Raw genomic sequence first — 17,810 nt, 5'->3', positions numbered from 1 at the left:
CAGGGCTGATCGTGGATCAGCTTCAGTGTCTGAGTTCAGTCTCATGGTTTGATGTGTCCGGTTCGGTCTCCGGAGGCTCCAGTCGGTCCGTGAGCTCGGGAAAATGAACGCGTCCGTGTGTCCAGCGGCTCCGGAGCGCGTCATAATCTGTGCGTAATTACGCGTCCCGTTGAGTTTGAGTGATTCGGGTTCATTCGGCTCCTCTCGTCCGGTGTGACAGTCATGGGCTCTCGGTTCTGGACTCTGTTCTGCACGACTCTCTTCATTCATGGTAAGACAGTTTTCTATTGTTGTTACATTGGGAATTTGTGTTAGATCGGTAATGTGTTTATAATGTTTTATTTTATGTTGAATTTATTCCATCTCTTGTTCATTCTAGTCTATATTATTCTACTATACTATGTTATTCTATCCTATCGGTTCAAGTCTGTTTTATTCAACTGTGTTTTATTGTATTCAACTCTTTATTCTGTTCTCTGTTCTTCTATTCTAACGCTGTGTTCATTGTCTATTCTGTTTTATTCTAATCTTTTCTGATCTGATGTTTTCTGACAAAGCATTGTAGAGTTTCTGTATATTTGTTGTGATTTAATAACAACGTTTGCATAAATGTTTACATTGAGAAAGACATTGTGTATTTTGAGTATTTGTTCGTGTAGATGGTACTTCTCAGTGTATTAAGGATGGTTGGGAACCATCACATCGATCAATTATATCTTGCAATGACTTTAAAGTGTATTTTGATGACTTTAATCCTGTAAAGAGCTTCGGGTTTTTAATAATATGATGATGTTTTTAAGTTTTGTTTTGTTTCTAAACCTATCCTCAGTGTGCTGAATCGCACAGTTTCTGATGACATTGATTGGAGAATTCTTGGCTGAGGTTACTGGGATCTTCTGGTCTTGATGGATGAAATGATTGATATTTCAGTATGAATGGTTGAGCTCATCATATGTTAGTGAGAGGGCAGATGGACTCCTCGGGGAGCTTTGAGTGTAATTAAACCTTCTCCTGAACTCCATGTCAATTAAAGCTTCTGCGTTTAACACGGGCCCGTCCGACACGGATCATTTCACTGAACATTTAACAAAAGAGTTTCTTACACGATTAACTTAGAAAACGGGGGATTGTGGGACGTGCAAGTCTTGAGTCAAGGTTTTTTTCATTTGATCTGACAAGCATTTGATTTGATTATCATTCTTTACTACATAATTTGAGGTGGAAACTGAAGTTTGGTGATGATTCGGTGGATTCATGTTTCTTTAAAAAAATGTCCTTTTGTAACTCTCAGTTTGAGGTATGGGGTAAATTCTCAGTATTGGCAATGATGCCAGTAATGACCCGGTGACTCCACAGACCAAACCATATTGAACCATATTGACCTTTTTCACATGGAGCTGATTTCACTTTTCTCATCAATGCTTTCCATTGAATGGACGTGTGTATCAGTGTCTCTACAGGGTGAACATCAGAGAAGACTTTACAAAGATCTGATGAGAAACTACAATCCTCTGGAGCGTCCGGTCTATAATGACTCTCACTCGCTCACCGTTAACTTCAGCTTCAGTCTGATGCAGATCATGGATGTGGTGAGTTCACACACACCGGTCACTGTCTTCGCTGCATCTCTATAAGACTTTCTTTTTATTTAAAACACAAAAGGTACATTTTGCTATAAATTTCATTGTTTTTTGTATAATAAAAGTGAGAGAAGATTGAGGCTGTAAGATCTGAAAAGCAACTGATGGGATCTCGACTGTTGTGTTTTATTTTCAGGATGAGAAGAATCAGGTTCTGACCACAAACATTTGGCTTCAACTGGTAAGATTCACTTCAGTTTCCAACCCAGGGGGTCATTCTGGGATTCTTAAAATCAAAAAACTGTGATTTCACTACAGTAATTTACACCACTAGTAAACAAACCAGCCAATAAGAAGCTGTCATCTAATTGACATATATAAATATAACAAATAACAGTTTGCTGAAATTTAAACAATTGTAAAATTGATATATGTCATGAACATTTAAAGTAAACAATTAACAATAAAAAACAGTAAAACATAATCAAATAAGATAAGAATAAGATATTAAATACTACCAAACAAATGCAGTAGTATACTTTACTATAGTAAACTGTAGTAAATTGTAGTATAGTACATTGATCAACTTCATGTTGTATACTTCAGTATTTACTATAGTAAAGTGTGGTCAATTGTGGTATAGTGTAGTATATTTTAGCAATTACTACACTTTGTTAATGTATACCATAGTATTTATCTAAACACTGTGGTAGGCTATTTACTGAAGTAAAAGTTGGTGAAAAAAATTGGTATCAAAGGTATGTGAGATGTTTGTCTGGCGTCCGTGTGTCTGCTGAGATGATTGTGTTATCATTGATTTCAGATTTGACCCATTAAAGTCATAAAAAGGAAAGTGTGCTGGGTCACATCTCAGACGGGTTGTATGTGCCGCTGTGAGCTGACATTAATGAGCTGGCTGTATGCCATTTTAGACATTCTTCATCATTACAGGACACAATATAAGATTACAGTAGACACAGATCCCAGATCAGCCCGTCTATGATGCATCTCTTGGGCTCTGCTCTGCTTTAAGTGGATGCATTAGGAAAATTAAAGTCCGCTATCAGAGTTCATTACAGATGAGATTAAAGTCGAAGGGCAGAACATGATGAAGACGATGACCACGGAAAATGTTATGTTTTATTAAATGTTCGTACGGTTCCAAAGCGTCTCAGGGGTTTTCAGTTTTGCAATGGACAGCAAAGCATGATCATTCTCGTGTGAGGGACCACATCTTAAAATCTGGTGTAATCGCCCAAGTGAAATTTTTATTTTATAAATCTAAAATTAGTTTTACAATTAAATTAGATTATTACGTTTTTCCTTCTCACTTTTGTGATGTATTATAAAATGTGTAATTTTGCGTTCATTTTTCATTTAAAAAATATTAGTATTTATGTTTAACTTGAATCAAATGTGTTTTAATTTCATATAAATAACTGATTTACTAATCTGAACCACTTTTCCAAAACTTATTTCACTAATAATGCTCTCTCAGGCTAAATGGAAAAAATAAATGTAAACCATTTAATAATTTACTATTTATTGTTGTTTTAATCACTTATTTTAATTTATTTCATCCAATTTGTTTATTTGCATATTTTTTAAGCTTTTTAAAATGTTTTTAATGATTTTTTGAGAATATTAGAATGGTTCTGCTTTTATAAACTGTTGACATTCAGCAGAAGACCTTGAAAAGATGTGTTCAGGGTACCTAAGGCGTCAGCTGTTTTCCTCTAAATACACACACGCACATACACACACACACACACACCACACACACGAGTGGGTTATCAGAGCTCAACTCACATGAAACCAACAGAAAGCCTCTCGTTTCCATAAAGATTAGAAAGAAGCTAACACAGCAGAGTCTCTGCAACCTTCTCCCTTTTCATGCCTTGAAGGTTATTTCACACCCTGAGGGATACCTCACGCTTTAAAATTCACCCCCCGGCCAGAAATTCATATGCTCTTCAACGCTATCCAAAAGCACCTCATTTACAAACCTTAGTATCCGAACACTACCGCATGTAAGTGGACTGACTTCTTTGTGTTTCACCTCTTGTATCTTTCAAACATATCTTATACATGTTTATGTGAGTGTTGCTCTTATTGCTGCGTCGTGTGTGCTTCTCTCGTGTGGAGGAGGTTGGATTCGGTCTTGAGTTTAGCGCTACCGTAAACTCCAGAGCTGTTAAACAGGATTAAACGCCCCTTCAGCTCCAGAGAAATCAAAACCTGCTGTCTGCTTTCTTCCATCTACCCTAAAATAACTGTGTCTTCCCAGCATGCAATAGACAAAGCCATTAGACGTATGAGATAAACAGCAAACACATGCCAGAGTCTGATGATGTCATTAAATCAGATGTTATACAGAGACAAGCCTCGCTGCTTCCGAAGAAATCACATTTATTAGCGGAGAGAGAAGAGGCCTGTGAGATGTCATATAGAGATGTCTAAACCCAGACACGTGGATGATGTCATCAGGATGACGTTTTCCAGTGTTCATGTTATTAGGTTATGTTTTGTTTATTATATCCTAGGGGCTTCGTTTATTGACATTTATGCATTTGATAGACGCTTTTATCCAAAATGCATTTTTATGTCAGTGTGTGTGTGTCCGCGGAATCAAACCCCAAGACTTTCGCCATTCAAACACAATCCCAAAATGAGATATGAGTGTAATTGAATGGATTAATACATATAATTGTCTTGTGTCCTGTAGTATTGGACAGATTATTATCTGCAGTGGAACACGAGCGATTACCCTGGAGTTACCACGGTAAGATTCCCGGACTCTCTCATCTGGAGGCCAGACATCCTTCTGTACAACAGGCAAGTGTTAACATTATACAACTTTATTTCATAACTTCATCTACTGTATGGAACTGTGGAAAAAGACTTGAAATGTTTATTTAATCATCATTTCTATAGATGTATTGTGGTCATTCCAGTCCAGAGTTTGTCTAATTTCAACAAAATCAAACCTCAGGAGTGACATAAAGTCATACGACAGTAATATGAAACACTGACAGCATGACACGACACATGAAAACTGCGATCCAAATTCTAACTTTTACTTAATACATGTAGAAATATGACTGTTGTGCTGCTTTTAAAGTGAATCTGAACTTGTTTTCTTTGCAGTATCATGGTCTGAAAAAATACAGAGCATCTTTTCCCTTATAGAAAAGATGCATGAATATCACATGTTTATCGCATGTGATCACGTGTACAACATGTGCAAACACGTGTAAAATGGAACGTTTTTGTGTGAATTCCATGTGAAACACATAGGATGATAAACATGTGTAACATGTGCTGACGTGTGAAGAACATGTGATCGCATGTGGAGATACCACATGTCGCACATCTCATCCCATGGGTTTCACACGGGATTCAAACCAAAGTCTTCCAAAAACACATTTCACATGTGATCGCGTGTGAATTTCGTGTGTCGTTTCTTTGAGGGTTCTGTTATTTTGACCTGTTTCTTTACTTTTACTTTTCTGAAACTAAATCCAAATAGAAACAATATTTTTATTGACAATTTGGGAGAAATGTTCTAGTAGTTCACAGAATAAAACAACAATGATTATTTTATCTAAACACATATCTAGAAATGACATTTATTAAAATGAGAAAGACTGATTTTGAAATGGTCTCTAAATTGTATATTTTACAGTACATCCTTAAAAACAAAGGCTTCTTTAAGGGTCTTGGTCGGGATGTATGTGTCCATAAAGAACCTTTAACATCCACAGAAGCGTTCGTTCACATAGTCTTTTTCAAAGTAGATTCTACAAACTCTTACAAGAATGTAAGAAAGAAATGTTATATTTTTTAACGGCATGGCTCTGAACATCTCTTTTAATCGCTTCGTTTTTAAGAGTCTAAATTGATACCCAGTGAATTCTTTCCTCTTCTGTGATGAAATTGTGCGTGTCCACGTCTCTCTTCTGCTCAGTATCAGTTTTGGGTTCATTAGATGATTCTCATGCCATTTCCAGCATGCCTCTCAAACAGACAGTCAATTGGCCCGCGGTGATCGCAGTCTTCTCTCAAACACGTTCTTGTCATCTGTGTTTGTCTGAGAACTGTGAGATAGTGAGCGGGTGGAGATGAGAGAGAGAAAGAGACTCTTTAGCTGCTTCTGGTCTCCAGTTCTTACGTAACCGCATCAGTAACGTTGTCATCTTTGGCAGTTTTGTGGCGTCTTAAATAACTGTGATTTACTTGACTGACTGCTGAGTCGCACCTTCGCATGCTTTATGATCTTGTTTTTAACCAGGAGTTGGAAGTGGGAAGGTTGTGCAATTCAAGACCTCTGACTGACAGTGTTTTGGTTTTTCAACAGCGCCGATGAGAGGTTTGATGCCACCTTCCACACCAACGTGCTGGTCAACTCATCCGGGCACTGCCAGTACCTGCCGCCAGGTAAAATACACAAACACACAAACACACGCACATGGGAATGTAGTTTTTGTAATGCTACCCGGGCAATATTTCACTTTCTCTGTGCGTTTCTACTCTCAGGGTGACATGAGCTCACCTGTCACCACACACACAGTTCAAAGTAAAGTCTTGTTTTGTATTTCAATTACAGTGAGGACACAAGCATTTGTGCACTGACAGAAATCAATACAAGCGTACAAGCAGAAATCACCCCACAACAGCGTGAACTTACAGACGTTCTCTGAGAGAGAGGCATGATGGGATATGTAAATCAGTAAAGACAGCGAGCGGTCATTGTGTTCCCGGGGGGTCATTTGGAGAGATCAGGAAGGCCTTCAGAACAGTAATAGGATGTAGCAGGAGGAAAGTGGGAGGTAGGATTCAGACTGAGCGTGATGAGAAATAAATGAGATTCATAGACGTTTGTCTTTGGGGACAGCACTGAAAGACCACCGCTCTCTTCTCCAACACGTTTAAAATCATGCCATAAAACTGACCTGCTACATGTGACACAACCAGAACTCTACTGTATCCCACAATGCAATGCACACATAACTTGACCTTCAGCTGTATATCCAGTGTGATGAATGAAGTCAGCTGTGATTTCTATCGACTCCTTTTCTCATTATTTCTTGACCCTGACAAATATTAAAAATGGTTTACTATAGTAAAAATGTAGTAACAATGTTTTTGGCAGATTGATTATAATGGGTGTATCACCAGTTTTATACCATATTAATACCATAGTTCAACTCTAGTTAATCTTTTATTAGGAGTTAAGTAATGATGTATTTAAAATCGCTGGTTTAAATACACATAACACCCTCATGAAAATGAACCATGGCTTAAATAAAGTTACCATAAATAATCTTAATAAAATAAAATATTTTGATAAAATATATAAAATATTTTTATTTATTTAAATTCATTAAAAATGAAATATACAAAATAGAAAAAACATTTTGAAAAATGTCAAATCCCGTCCAATTTCTGTTTGTTTTTAGACACTACACGGATGTTTTAACAAAATACAACCAATAGAATATTTACGAATTAATATTCAAAACTGTAGACACATTTTTTTGAATTATATTTTAATTTATATACTTAATTATGTGAAATAAAAAAGACTAAAAGATTGAACCTGTGAGAGCTTCTGGATCAGTGTTTATGTCTTGTAAAATGGTCTTTATCATTTTATTTTTATTTTCTTCTTTTAGTATTTCTATTTTATCATTTATAGGTATGAGTCTCATAGCAAACTGTGTGGAGATAGTCATACCGTGCGTTTTATAACATATCTTGCTGTGTATGGTCGTATATGTGACAAATACAACGAAATCCAGAGTAAAATTGACTATCTTCTCACTTTAGTAACCATAGTCTAACCTGATATCTGCAAATCATCTGATGATGAATCTGCCAAAAAACACACAATTTCTATAATAAAACACTGGTTAATCTAAGAAATAGTTTGAATATTACTCTGCATCTCATAATAATAACCATCCACAGTAAAGACAGACTAACAGCACATTTCCCACAATGCATCTGTTGTTAAGGAATCTTTAAGAGCACATGTTACATCGACGTGCGCTGGTTCCCGTTCGACGTTCAGCGGTGTGATCTGAAGTTTGGCTCTTGGACGTACGGTGGATGGTCTCTGGACCTGCAGATGATGGAGGCAGATATCACTGGATATATCGCTAATGGAGAATGGGATCTGGTTGGTGAGTCTCCACAACCGTCACTTCAGGGTTTGTCCTAAAGTCAGCACAATAAAGTGAAAATGTTTATAGACTAATAATGCATGGGTTGTATGGAGATGAGGTCATGCAGTGAAGATCAGGGATGATCTGTCGGAGGATTCTGATTGGATGATGCGCTGACTAATGGTCTGTGCTGTCCATGTAATTGAAAGTAATACATTTAGCCTTTTACCCCAGTGGATATGTGTGTGTCTTGTGTGTGTGTTGTAGAGGTTCCAGGCAGAAGGAATGAGAGGTTCTATGACTGCTGTAAAGAACCGTACCCTGATGTCACCTTCACTCTGGTCATGAGGAGGAGAACGCTGTATTATGGGCTCAATCTTCTCATTCCATGCGTTCTCATCTCAACTCTCGCCCTGCTCGTGTTCCTGCTGCCTGCTGACTCTGGAGAGAAGATCTCACTGGGTGAAAAAAAACACACATAACACTTACAATACGCACAAACAGAACACACACGCATGCACGCACACACATCAAACATACACAAACACACACCCATGTACATTACACACATACATCACACACATCGAGCAAAACATTTACACACACACATACACACACAATGTTTAAATGTCAGATTGATGTTTCTCTCCCGTTTGTGTGTCTGTCAGCTTGCGAAACACCTGAGTGTGTGTTTTATGATAAACGTATGAAGCTGATTTGGCGATACAGCAGAACACTGCACATCCTTTATTTCATTCTCTGTGGTGTGTGTGTGTGTGTGTGTGTGTGTGTGTGTGTGTGCATATGTGTGTATTGGGATGAAGTCCAGTAGTCTGATTTGATGACTTTAAAAGACGCTCCAGAATCAACAAGAGAGAGTCATAGACACATACTTGTGATGTTTTCATTCAGTTGTAGTCAGGGTTCGAATTGAGGGGGGGCTGGGGTGGTCCCTGCACCCCTCATAAGCCGCAAGGGACCCCTCATAAGGTCTTAAATGTCCATGCTAAAACACTGTTGTCCATTATTTGTCCAAATTTAGTAAAACGCAAATTAAAATGACATTTTAATCTGAAAAGTCCATGCATGCTCAAGCGCACCACACAGTGTTTGATGAAGACATGTACAGAGACAATGGCGTGTGCGGATCCTCTTATATTAAAACTGGAATCGTTTTACTTAAACTTAAACATAAGCTCCATATTTGATAAAAAGATTACCCTAATTAATTACTTATTAAGCATTAGTTCATATGTATTATTAACATAAACTTGATCTACATTATAAAGAGATGTATCATGTTTAAAACACTCATATGCTTCTGAAAGGCTGGTTTGGCAGCACTGTGCATACAGCCACTATTAATATAATATAATGTATTAATATAAAAAAGGAACTGCACTCCATTACGTTAATATAAAGAACAAGAATCAAAGGACAAGAAAATAAATATATAAATAAAGGATGGGAAAATCTGAATTGGTAAGAAAAATGCAAAAGCCAAAATCTCAGCAAGACTGACATCAAACAGGCTAAATCTTTTTTGTGAATAAAAAACGTTCAATGCAAAATAGAAAAATAAAAGTTAGATCAATAGCAATTTTTAAGGGCAGGTTAGGGGACCCCCAATAGCTTTGACACAATCGAGCACTGGTTGTAAGTCGACAGACCGACACTACATCAGAGAGATTTTCAACCTAATGGCCGCACGTTTTTTTCAGAGATCTGCATTGATCTGTAGATAATATTGTTCATTCACAGAATATTTTACTCTATAAGTTTTGTTTTTCTATCAGGAATCACTGTGTTGCTGTCTCTCACCGTTTTCATGCTGCTGGTGGCAGAGATCATGCCCGCCACATCCGATTCTGTACCGCTGATTGGTAAGTAAGGCTGTCCATCACTGTGACAGGGCGGGGATTCGTCTGCATGCTTTCTGCTGATTTGTCAGATATGGCAGATGGATTGTAGTTACGCAATCGGTGAGAAATGACGAGCGATTCTTCACAGACCCTGAAATCATACCCCGCAATCGCAAAGTTCATTTGTCACATTCATGGTTTATGTATCGTGCGCACATGACTCTGTTACAAATGAGGTCAATCATTCACTGTGAAACACCGCGGTAAAGACTCATCACTTCTGCTAAAGTGCTCCCCCGGTAACGTTTCCTCAGACGGTTATTGGTCTGTTTCACAGATCAGGGTGGAGAAGATGAGTTTCAAGGTCCTCTGCTCGTTGTTTGAAGTTCACATTTTGTATCTAGGGAACACTTGTATAATATAATTGAGATTCTAACAGAAACAATATTTTTGTAGACATGTTTAATCAAACATGGAATTAACGTAAGAACGTGATTCTGAGGGTTCAGTCTCGTTTGATTCAGACTTTGATTCACTGAAGCCTTGAGTTTGGTGGGTCACGTTAACGGTTCACTGTTCTCACAGATGGGACACACATGACCGAAGATCTCATGAATGCTTTATCTCCACCATGAGCACATTTTAAAGTCCCAGTGAAGTTAAAAATGATAATGCCTATTCTTTCATGAAATATTGCAGCGTTTATTGTAAATAGTTTATCACTGTGGGTCACTCTCTTTAAAAATCCGTACGCCCTCATAATCTTCAGTTAAAATCTGAAAAAGCACTTACTTCCTGTGATGACTATCCATCTTAGATGAGGTACGTTAGAGGGCTTGGGCGGAGCATCCGCTGACTCCTCCCCTTCAACTGTCAGTCTGCTGCCAGTTCCATTTCAAAATGCAACAGCTGTACTTATATATCCAATCAAATCGCAGAGAAAGACGAAAGCCACACCCACTATTTTCTCATTAGAAATTCCATTTCACTTCAAAATACGGAAGTAAAACGATCACAACTTCCGGTTCACAGGGACTTTAAATTCAATCTGTGCTTCTTGAGAAACACGGTAAAGTTTCTCAAGTGTATGTGTGTGTGTTTGTGTTTCAGCACAATATTTCGCGACCACTATGGTGATCGTGGGTCTGTCAGTTATCGCCACAGTTCTGGTGTTACAGTACCATTATCATGACCCGGATGGAGGAAAGATGCCAAAATGGGTGAGAAAAACATCTCCATGCACCCACAATCCTTATTTTCTCTAATCTCGAATTCAAGTTTCAAGTCGAGTTGTATTGACAAAGCAATGGTAACGTAATAATGTTTAATAAATAAAAAAATACGATTTAGGATCTGAAAATGTCTACCCACCTGTGCATCCCTGAACACTTTCACACGTACTATATATTTTTTTTGCAACGCTTACAGAAAACCCAAAAGTAATATGAAAATAAAGACACTTAATGAGTCACCGACATTGATTCTAAAGTATGAAATATAATTTAAAAATGTTTTTATTAATGAACTGAACATTTTATGCCATTGCGCAAATAAATCATTAATTGCTTTTAAAGTAAACATTTTAGCTCAGATTGTTGTTCTCTTGTGTTCCACAGACCCGAGTTCTTCTTCTAAACTGGTGCGCGTGGTTTCTCCGCATGAGACGTCCTGGTGAGGAACGGATCCGTCTCGCCTGTCACAACAGGCCTCGGCATGGGAGCGTGTCCAGCGTGGAGCTCTCCGTCAGCCAGGGGGCGCTGCAGCCCACCAGCGGAAACATGTTTTACATCGGCTTCAGAGGTATGGAGGGCGTCCACTACGCCTCCTCACACAACTCGGGCGTGCTCTGCAGCCATCTCATGGGTTCCAGCGAGGATGTGCTGTTGCCAGGGGCGACGGTGTCATCACTAGGGGGCGGGTCTGGGGGCAGGGGTCTGGAACCGGAACTGGCAAAGATTTTAGAAGAAGTGCGGTACATCGCCAGAAGGTTTCGCAGTCAGGATGAAAACGAGAGTTTGTGTAACGAATGGAAGTTCGCGGCGGCAGTGATCGATAGATTGTGTTTGATGGCCTTCTCCATTTTTACAATCCTCTGCACTATTGGGATACTGATGTCAGCACCCAACTTTGTGGAAGCCATCTCCAAAGATTTCTTCACCTGATGTGACTTAAGATTCTTATAAATGTTGTTAAAATGCAAAGAACAGCGTGCACCTGTTATGGGTGCTCATGTAAGAACATATTTTGAATATTCATAATGAGTTCACGCTAATTGTAATGCTTTGTAATTCTTACACTTTATGTGGCTATTAAGTTTCCTTAAACGTTCATTTGGTTTTCTAAACAGTGTCAGAGTAATAGTAAGTTATCATTATTTTTATGAATCAGTTCAAACAGCCTGTGTTCATTGAATCGACTCAAACTTCTGATTCAGTGATTCAGTGATTCATTTCATCTCAAGTTCACAGATGTCTCAATGACCTGAAAAGAACTGAGATCATGTTTTTACATATAACATTAAGTTCACATACAGCACAGAGGTGAATTAATAAGAGCTTTAGAGCAATATACAGTATTTATAAATTGCAATATATGTGTATGTCCTCTGATCGTTTATATGTGTTAACAGGTGTGTGTGTGAGCGAGTTTGTGTGTTTGTGTGCGCACGTCTGTATGTGTGCATGTGTAAGTGTGTATATAAGGTGTGTGTGTGCGTGTGCTGTGAAGTATGAGAAAGTTTTAATGTTAACAGTGTCAATGTCTCATATATTCGTACTTTTGAAATAGCTTAACAAGTTGAAATAGTTTAGAATTCGTTCTAATTGTATGAAGAATTTGTTTTATTGTTTTTAATACTTTTCAGACACATTTCTTCTTATTTCCAGGTTTCAGTGATAAATTCTTTGTTTGTTAGTGTGGTCTGAGAATCACACTCTTCTGGATCTAATTCTTATGTGTCTGATCATTCAGACTCCAGTTTGTGTTGATGTTGGGTTGCTTAGAATTATTCAGATTAAATATGAGATTTTCATGTTAAGGAAATATACAGATTTGCTGATTTATATGCTCAAACATTGTCGCATACACTTTAATGGCAAATATATAAATATCAGTGTTTTTCTGTTTCTATGTGCTTTGTGAACAATGTACAGATGTATTTTTCTATTAAAAGGGGCGGGGTTTCAAAAGTTTTAAACCTGCATTTATATTTTGTGTTTGTGCCGTGTCATATAAGTCTGTGTGTCTGTTCCAGAACTCCAAGAGGCAAACAAAAGTCACGTTCAGACAGCTGAAGCTCAAATTCACCTGCATTTCATCCTAAACCTGTATGAATTTCTTTCTTTTATAGAATCTATCGTTTAGTTTATTTATCCTTTATGTTCCTCACAACTGAGCTCTGATTTGTCAAGTCTGCGATCAAAAATCAATTTGATTGAAGATCTCAATATGAACTAAACATTTCTCATCAAATTGACCCAAATCCAGATTATTTTACCTCTACATTCATTTCACACCTCCGTGCTTTCATTGATATGTCTCCATTCTGGACAGATAACACAATTTATCCTTTGGTTTGATGTGTTTAGCTCTTTCTAAGTCTTTAGTCTCTCTCAACACTCATACTGTGCTGCCCTCTAGTAACTGAAGGAGGTTCTCCACTAACGCTGGCTTCAGTACTCTTGGAAATTTGATAAATCCCACTTCAAGACGTCTGGAGTTAAGTAACAATAAAAGTATTTATTAACATTAAAACATTAATGAATCAGTTGAATTAAAATATGAAGTATCTGCTTACATTAAAAGATCACTGTTACATAAATTATTTCTGGGTTGAAGTGGGAATTATCGACTTTTCGAGAGCACGAGAAAGCATCATTAACCCTAATGCTGTTGCTCAAAATTGTCCTCTTTTTTTAATTCCTTGATTATAATTTGATATCAAATTATGTAAATATCAATTATATGTATCAAATTCTCAATTTGTTAATATTTCTTAAAGTCCTTTAGGAAAAATGAAACTATATCTGAGTGAATTGGTAGGGTTTACCATTATGATTTTTTAAATAAAATGAATCTGATTCCTAAATAATTCAATTTAAACAGCTGCTGATGGTGTTTAATCTTCAGTGATTTCTCTGTCATCTACAACACCGCTGGAGGATCTCTGACTCTGTCCTGCTGAGAACTTCACACACTTGTTTGGTTTCTGTGTCTGAGAAAACAAGGAAGAACATTATAATCAAAAGTCTTTCTGGTCCATCTGTATGTATGAATAACAGTGTGAAGATTATTCATAAATGTTCTTTTTGTCTTTACAGAACAAATGTCAGCGTTCTGGTTTGGTTTGACAAGGTGAGTCATAAAAGATTCTCTAGGCCTTTACTCCACAATCTCAAACCTGTTTATCGGTGACTCCTCGTGGATAACGGGCGATGTCGTCTCTCCTTCTCCCTACTTTCTCCCAGTTCTCTTCCCAGAGTTCTTTTCTGTATTCAGATTTCCGCTCTGTGATTCGCTGGTAGATCGCCTGGTTTTCATGCGTCACATGCAGTAGCTCCGCCCTCCGTCTCTCGGCGTTCAGGCTGAACAACAGGCCAATAAACACGAGATCGTTGATCACACTGATTTAATGTTCTCAAACTAAATATTTGCATGGTGTACTTTTGAAGTGTAGAATGACAGTTGAAGGGGAGGAGTTAACAGATGCTCCGCCCAAGCCGTCTAACATACATCATCATTTGAGATGCTTAGTCATTTCAGGGCGGAAGTTTAAAAAAAGAAAATGAATTGGCATTTTTTATTACACTGGGACTTTAAACCCACAACATTTTGCTCGACCCAATGGAACCGATGCATGTCAACACTGTAGCCACAACCTGGCAACCCATCAGCTCAGGAATTGATGGACGGGTGGGTTATGTGTCTCTAAATAATTGATGAAGGCTTTGTGGACAGCTGAGCGTGCATTAATGATTCACGTTCACAGAGGAGGAGATCCAGAAATGACATCAGACACGCCGGTTGATAAGGAGACTGAAACCCATCACAAATAAACATGCAGGAGATAAACCTCATCATCATGTTCACACACCTCTACGACTAAAGATTAGATATAGCTTTATAAATAATGGATTCTCTAAAACATTAAATAAAGTTATTCATGACCATTTTACCTTTAAAACTTCTATATGTACTTAACTCAATTATTTGGATTATTGCTCTGAAAATTACATTATATCGCAGTACTTCCGACTTTTTTATTTCAAAAGTGCAAGAAAGATGTGTGTTTCCATGACATCAGCCCTTTAATAGAATCATGACCTGTATTCGCTGTAATGGTTCCAGTGGTCCACCAGTCCTTTAGAGCGGCTGATAGCAGTCAGTCTGGTGGCCAGAAGCTGGTTATCTCTCTCTATCACGGCCGATCTCTCCTCCTGAACCTGAAAACATCACAACTTTATTTATGTTTACCTTTTCTTCTTCATAACATCACTGTTAGAAATATATAAAGCTGTTGAGTGGACAAATACAGATAGAAGAAGAAGAATCCTCAATGTTCTATCTGAATTACTCCAACTGTCCTACAAAGGATGGATAACATCATAGTCTCCTTGTTTCAACAAAATTAATTAAAATGTTGATGATGATTTTGTAGCTAACCAGTTCTTCACTGGTTTTGAAGATTACTGGTTCATTACTGGTTTCTGGTTCTTCACTGGTTTTGTAGATCACTGGTTCTTCACTGGTTTTGTAGATCACTGGTTCTTCAGTGGGTTTGTAGATCACTATATTTGGATAGTTCTGTAGACCTCTGGTTCTTCTGGTACTTTGCTGGTTCCTTACTGGTTCTATAGATAACTGGTTATTTTCTTTACTGGTATGATTTAGCTAATATAATAACAATAATACAATACAGTTATATGTGTTTAGAATGTTTGAATGATAAAATCTCTTTATTCATCTGTAAATGAAAACGTTGTGACAGTAGTTGCAGCAATGCATATCTACAATGTAGCTTTGTTTATAATGAAAATAATTTGCAATAGAAATATTTATATTCATATGAAAGTGATATTCATGACTCACCTGGAGTTTCTTTAGTTTGAGTTGAACATGAGCTGGTGTTTGGATTCCTCTGGTGTTCACCACAGGTTTGGCTGCTCGCACCTTTAACGCAGAGAGAAAAACGCTCAGTTTCACATACGAGACAAGTTTCGAGACGTTAGATGAAATTGCTGGTTATCATCATCACTGATATCCCTTATCTAAAACATAGAACTGTGTACAACAGTAAAGTAATAGTATCAGAAGGAAATACCATGGTACTAGAGGATATAATATACATTCATATCACAATCACATGGTAGTCACATTTCATAATACCATGGTATAACCGTAGCTCATGAACTATGTGAGCGTGTGTTCTCTAAGCTGCTCACGTCAGTTTTCAAGTAACATTAGACATAATAAACAAATGCATTCTCACACACACAAACCTTGTTCCGATGATCCTCGAAACGCGTCTGGTCCCATTTCTTCTGCAGGTATTTGTTAGTTGTTGGTTTTAATGGTTGGTAGGATTTATGCATGATTAACAGATGTCGTCTTTGTTTATTATGTTTCTTAACAGAATTCTTTCAGAGTTTCTGATGTTTTCTATAGTGTGTTTTCTTGAATGTTGGTCCGATGATTCTACAGCCCACTGTCACAGCAGACGGCACAGGGGGGTTGTTACCATGGTACCCCAGGTCACCTGTACCTGCCCACAGTGTTTCAGCAGAAGAGATCAGGTGTTCATGATGACTGTCATACTAGCGGGGCAAGTTGTCACACTTGAATTCAATTTCTTTATTAACTATTTTATGTTCTCTTCATTATTGCACAAGACAAACCGTCAGACAGTTTGTTTTATATACTTTAAAAAGAGTATGGGGTAAGTTGTCACAACGGAAACTGCTGTTTTTAAACATTTTAGAACAATTGAAATGTTATAAAATAAAAATAAAATGCACTAAACCATTTTAAATACTACTTTTTGGGCAGATTGATAACCAGCTGTATTTTCATATTTTTTCTCCAAACTTTGATTACTATAGTGAGACAATGGTACATTTATGATTTTACTACAAATATAAAAACTGTGATTCGACCTACAATAGTGAAAGCATGGTTATTTTGTAATGTTAATTTTATTTAAATAAATGAATAAATAAACATGCTCTAAGAAATATATGGATATGGTGTGACAACTAGCCCCGGTCACCCGTGTGCTTGCACACATGATTAGATCCATCCATCCATTTTCTACCGCTTATCCGAACTACCTCGGGTCACGGGGAGCCTGCGCCTATCTCAGGAGTCTTTGGGCATCAAGGCAGGATACACCCTGGATGGAGTGCCAACCCATCACAGGGCACACACATTCACATTCACTCATTCACTCACGCACTCACACCCTACGGACAATTTTTCCAGAGATGCCAATCAACCTACCATGCATGTCTTTGGACCAGGGGAGGAAACCGGAGTACCCGGAGGAAACCCCTGAGGCACGGGGAGAACATGCAAACTCCACACACACAAGTCGGAAGCGGGAATCGAACCTCCAACCCTGGAGGTGTGAGGCGAACGTGCTAACCACTAAGCCACCGTGCCCCCCATGATTAGATCTAAAAATAAAAATAAGTTATACATTTGGATAATAAGTTTCATCAGGGTGATCTGCATAAATACTTTCTACATGGTCTGAGTAAATCTGATTGAAGCTTGAAACATGACAGGCAGATCAAACACCTGTTTAAGTAAACACTACAGGTGATTTTTATTATTGCCCTGCTGTTCCTCTCAGGTCCACCAGATGGCGCTTGTTCCTTATCTCTGAATATAATGAGGCAGACATATTTTATTTCATTTCCATAAAGCAGAAATTCCACACCAGAGAAAAAGCAGCAGGCTTTCTGCATTACTGAGACTCTTTCCATAGAAATGTGCCATTAAGCAACAGGATAAACATCTGCTCGACAGACAGCATTACAACACAGCGTCTAACAAACACAATCGAGGCGATTTTTTGCCACGTCGCTTTATACAAACTCACTAGACCTGCTGTAATCTCACAACACAAGAGTCTTTGGTTTTCCTAAAGAGAAATGAAATAGAAGCTACAGAGAAATGGATTCAATGGTTATAATGGGAATATT

General features: G+C 37.8%; 2 protein-coding genes across 2 annotated transcripts; one reads left to right on the top strand and one right to left on the bottom strand.

Annotated features, from left to right (window-relative positions):
- The first annotated feature begins 1,391 nt into the window (after positions 1–1,391).
- On the top strand, positions 1,392–11,802 carry LOC130413740 (neuronal acetylcholine receptor subunit alpha-7). The gene is made up of 9 exons (XM_056739149.1): positions 1,392–1,589; positions 1,777–1,821; positions 4,306–4,415; positions 5,938–6,017; positions 7,598–7,765; positions 8,015–8,209; positions 9,544–9,630; positions 10,720–10,829; positions 11,226–11,802. The coding sequence occupies exons 1-9, from the start codon at positions 1,392–1,394 to the stop codon at positions 11,769–11,771; spliced, it is 1,539 nt and encodes a 512-aa protein (XP_056595127.1). The 3' UTR covers positions 11,772–11,802.
- A 1,924-nt stretch (positions 11,803–13,726) lies between these two features.
- On the bottom strand, positions 13,727–16,199 carry si:ch211-284k5.2 (uncharacterized). The gene is made up of 5 exons (XM_056740663.1): positions 16,107–16,199; positions 15,697–15,777; positions 14,932–15,050; positions 14,009–14,192; positions 13,727–13,822 (listed from the first exon to the last, which is right to left on the bottom strand). The coding sequence occupies exons 1-5, from the start codon at positions 16,197–16,199 to the stop codon at positions 13,727–13,729; spliced, it is 573 nt and encodes a 190-aa protein (XP_056596641.1).
- Between the last annotated feature and the right edge of the window lie 1,611 nt (positions 16,200–17,810).

This window comes from Triplophysa dalaica, chromosome 24, assembly GCF_015846415.1.
Source record: "Triplophysa dalaica isolate WHDGS20190420 chromosome 24, ASM1584641v1, whole genome shotgun sequence".
Lineage (NCBI taxonomy): Eukaryota > Metazoa > Chordata > Actinopteri > Cypriniformes > Nemacheilidae > Triplophysa > Triplophysa dalaica.
Note: the sequence above shows the minus strand (reverse complement) of the source record. Positions and strands in the feature narration are given on the sequence as shown.

Excerpts from the sequence above, each read along its gene's own strand:
- LOC130413740 (XM_056739149.1), top strand. The coding sequence starts at position 1,392 with ATGGAGCTGATTTCACTTTTCTCATCAATGCTTTCCATTGAATGGACG. Across the intron at positions 4,416-5,937 it reads GACATCCTTCTGTACAACAG|CGCCGATGAGAGGTTTGATG; the intron begins GCAAGTGTTAAC and ends GTTTTTCAACAG. Across the intron at positions 8,210-9,543 it reads TGGAGAGAAGATCTCACTGG|GAATCACTGTGTTGCTGTCT; the intron begins GTGAAAAAAAAC and ends TTTTTCTATCAG.
- si:ch211-284k5.2 (XM_056740663.1), bottom strand. The coding sequence starts at position 16,199 with ATGCATAAATCCTACCAACCATTAAAACCAACAACTAACAAATACCTG. Across the intron at positions 14,193-14,931 it reads AACCATTACAGCGAATACAG|CCTGAACGCCGAGAGACGGA; the intron begins GTCATGATTCTA and ends CCTGTTGTTCAG. Across the intron at positions 13,823-14,008 it reads GAGGAGTCACCGATAAACAG|ACACAGAAACCAAACAAGTG; the intron begins GTTTGAGATTGT and ends TTGTTTTCTCAG.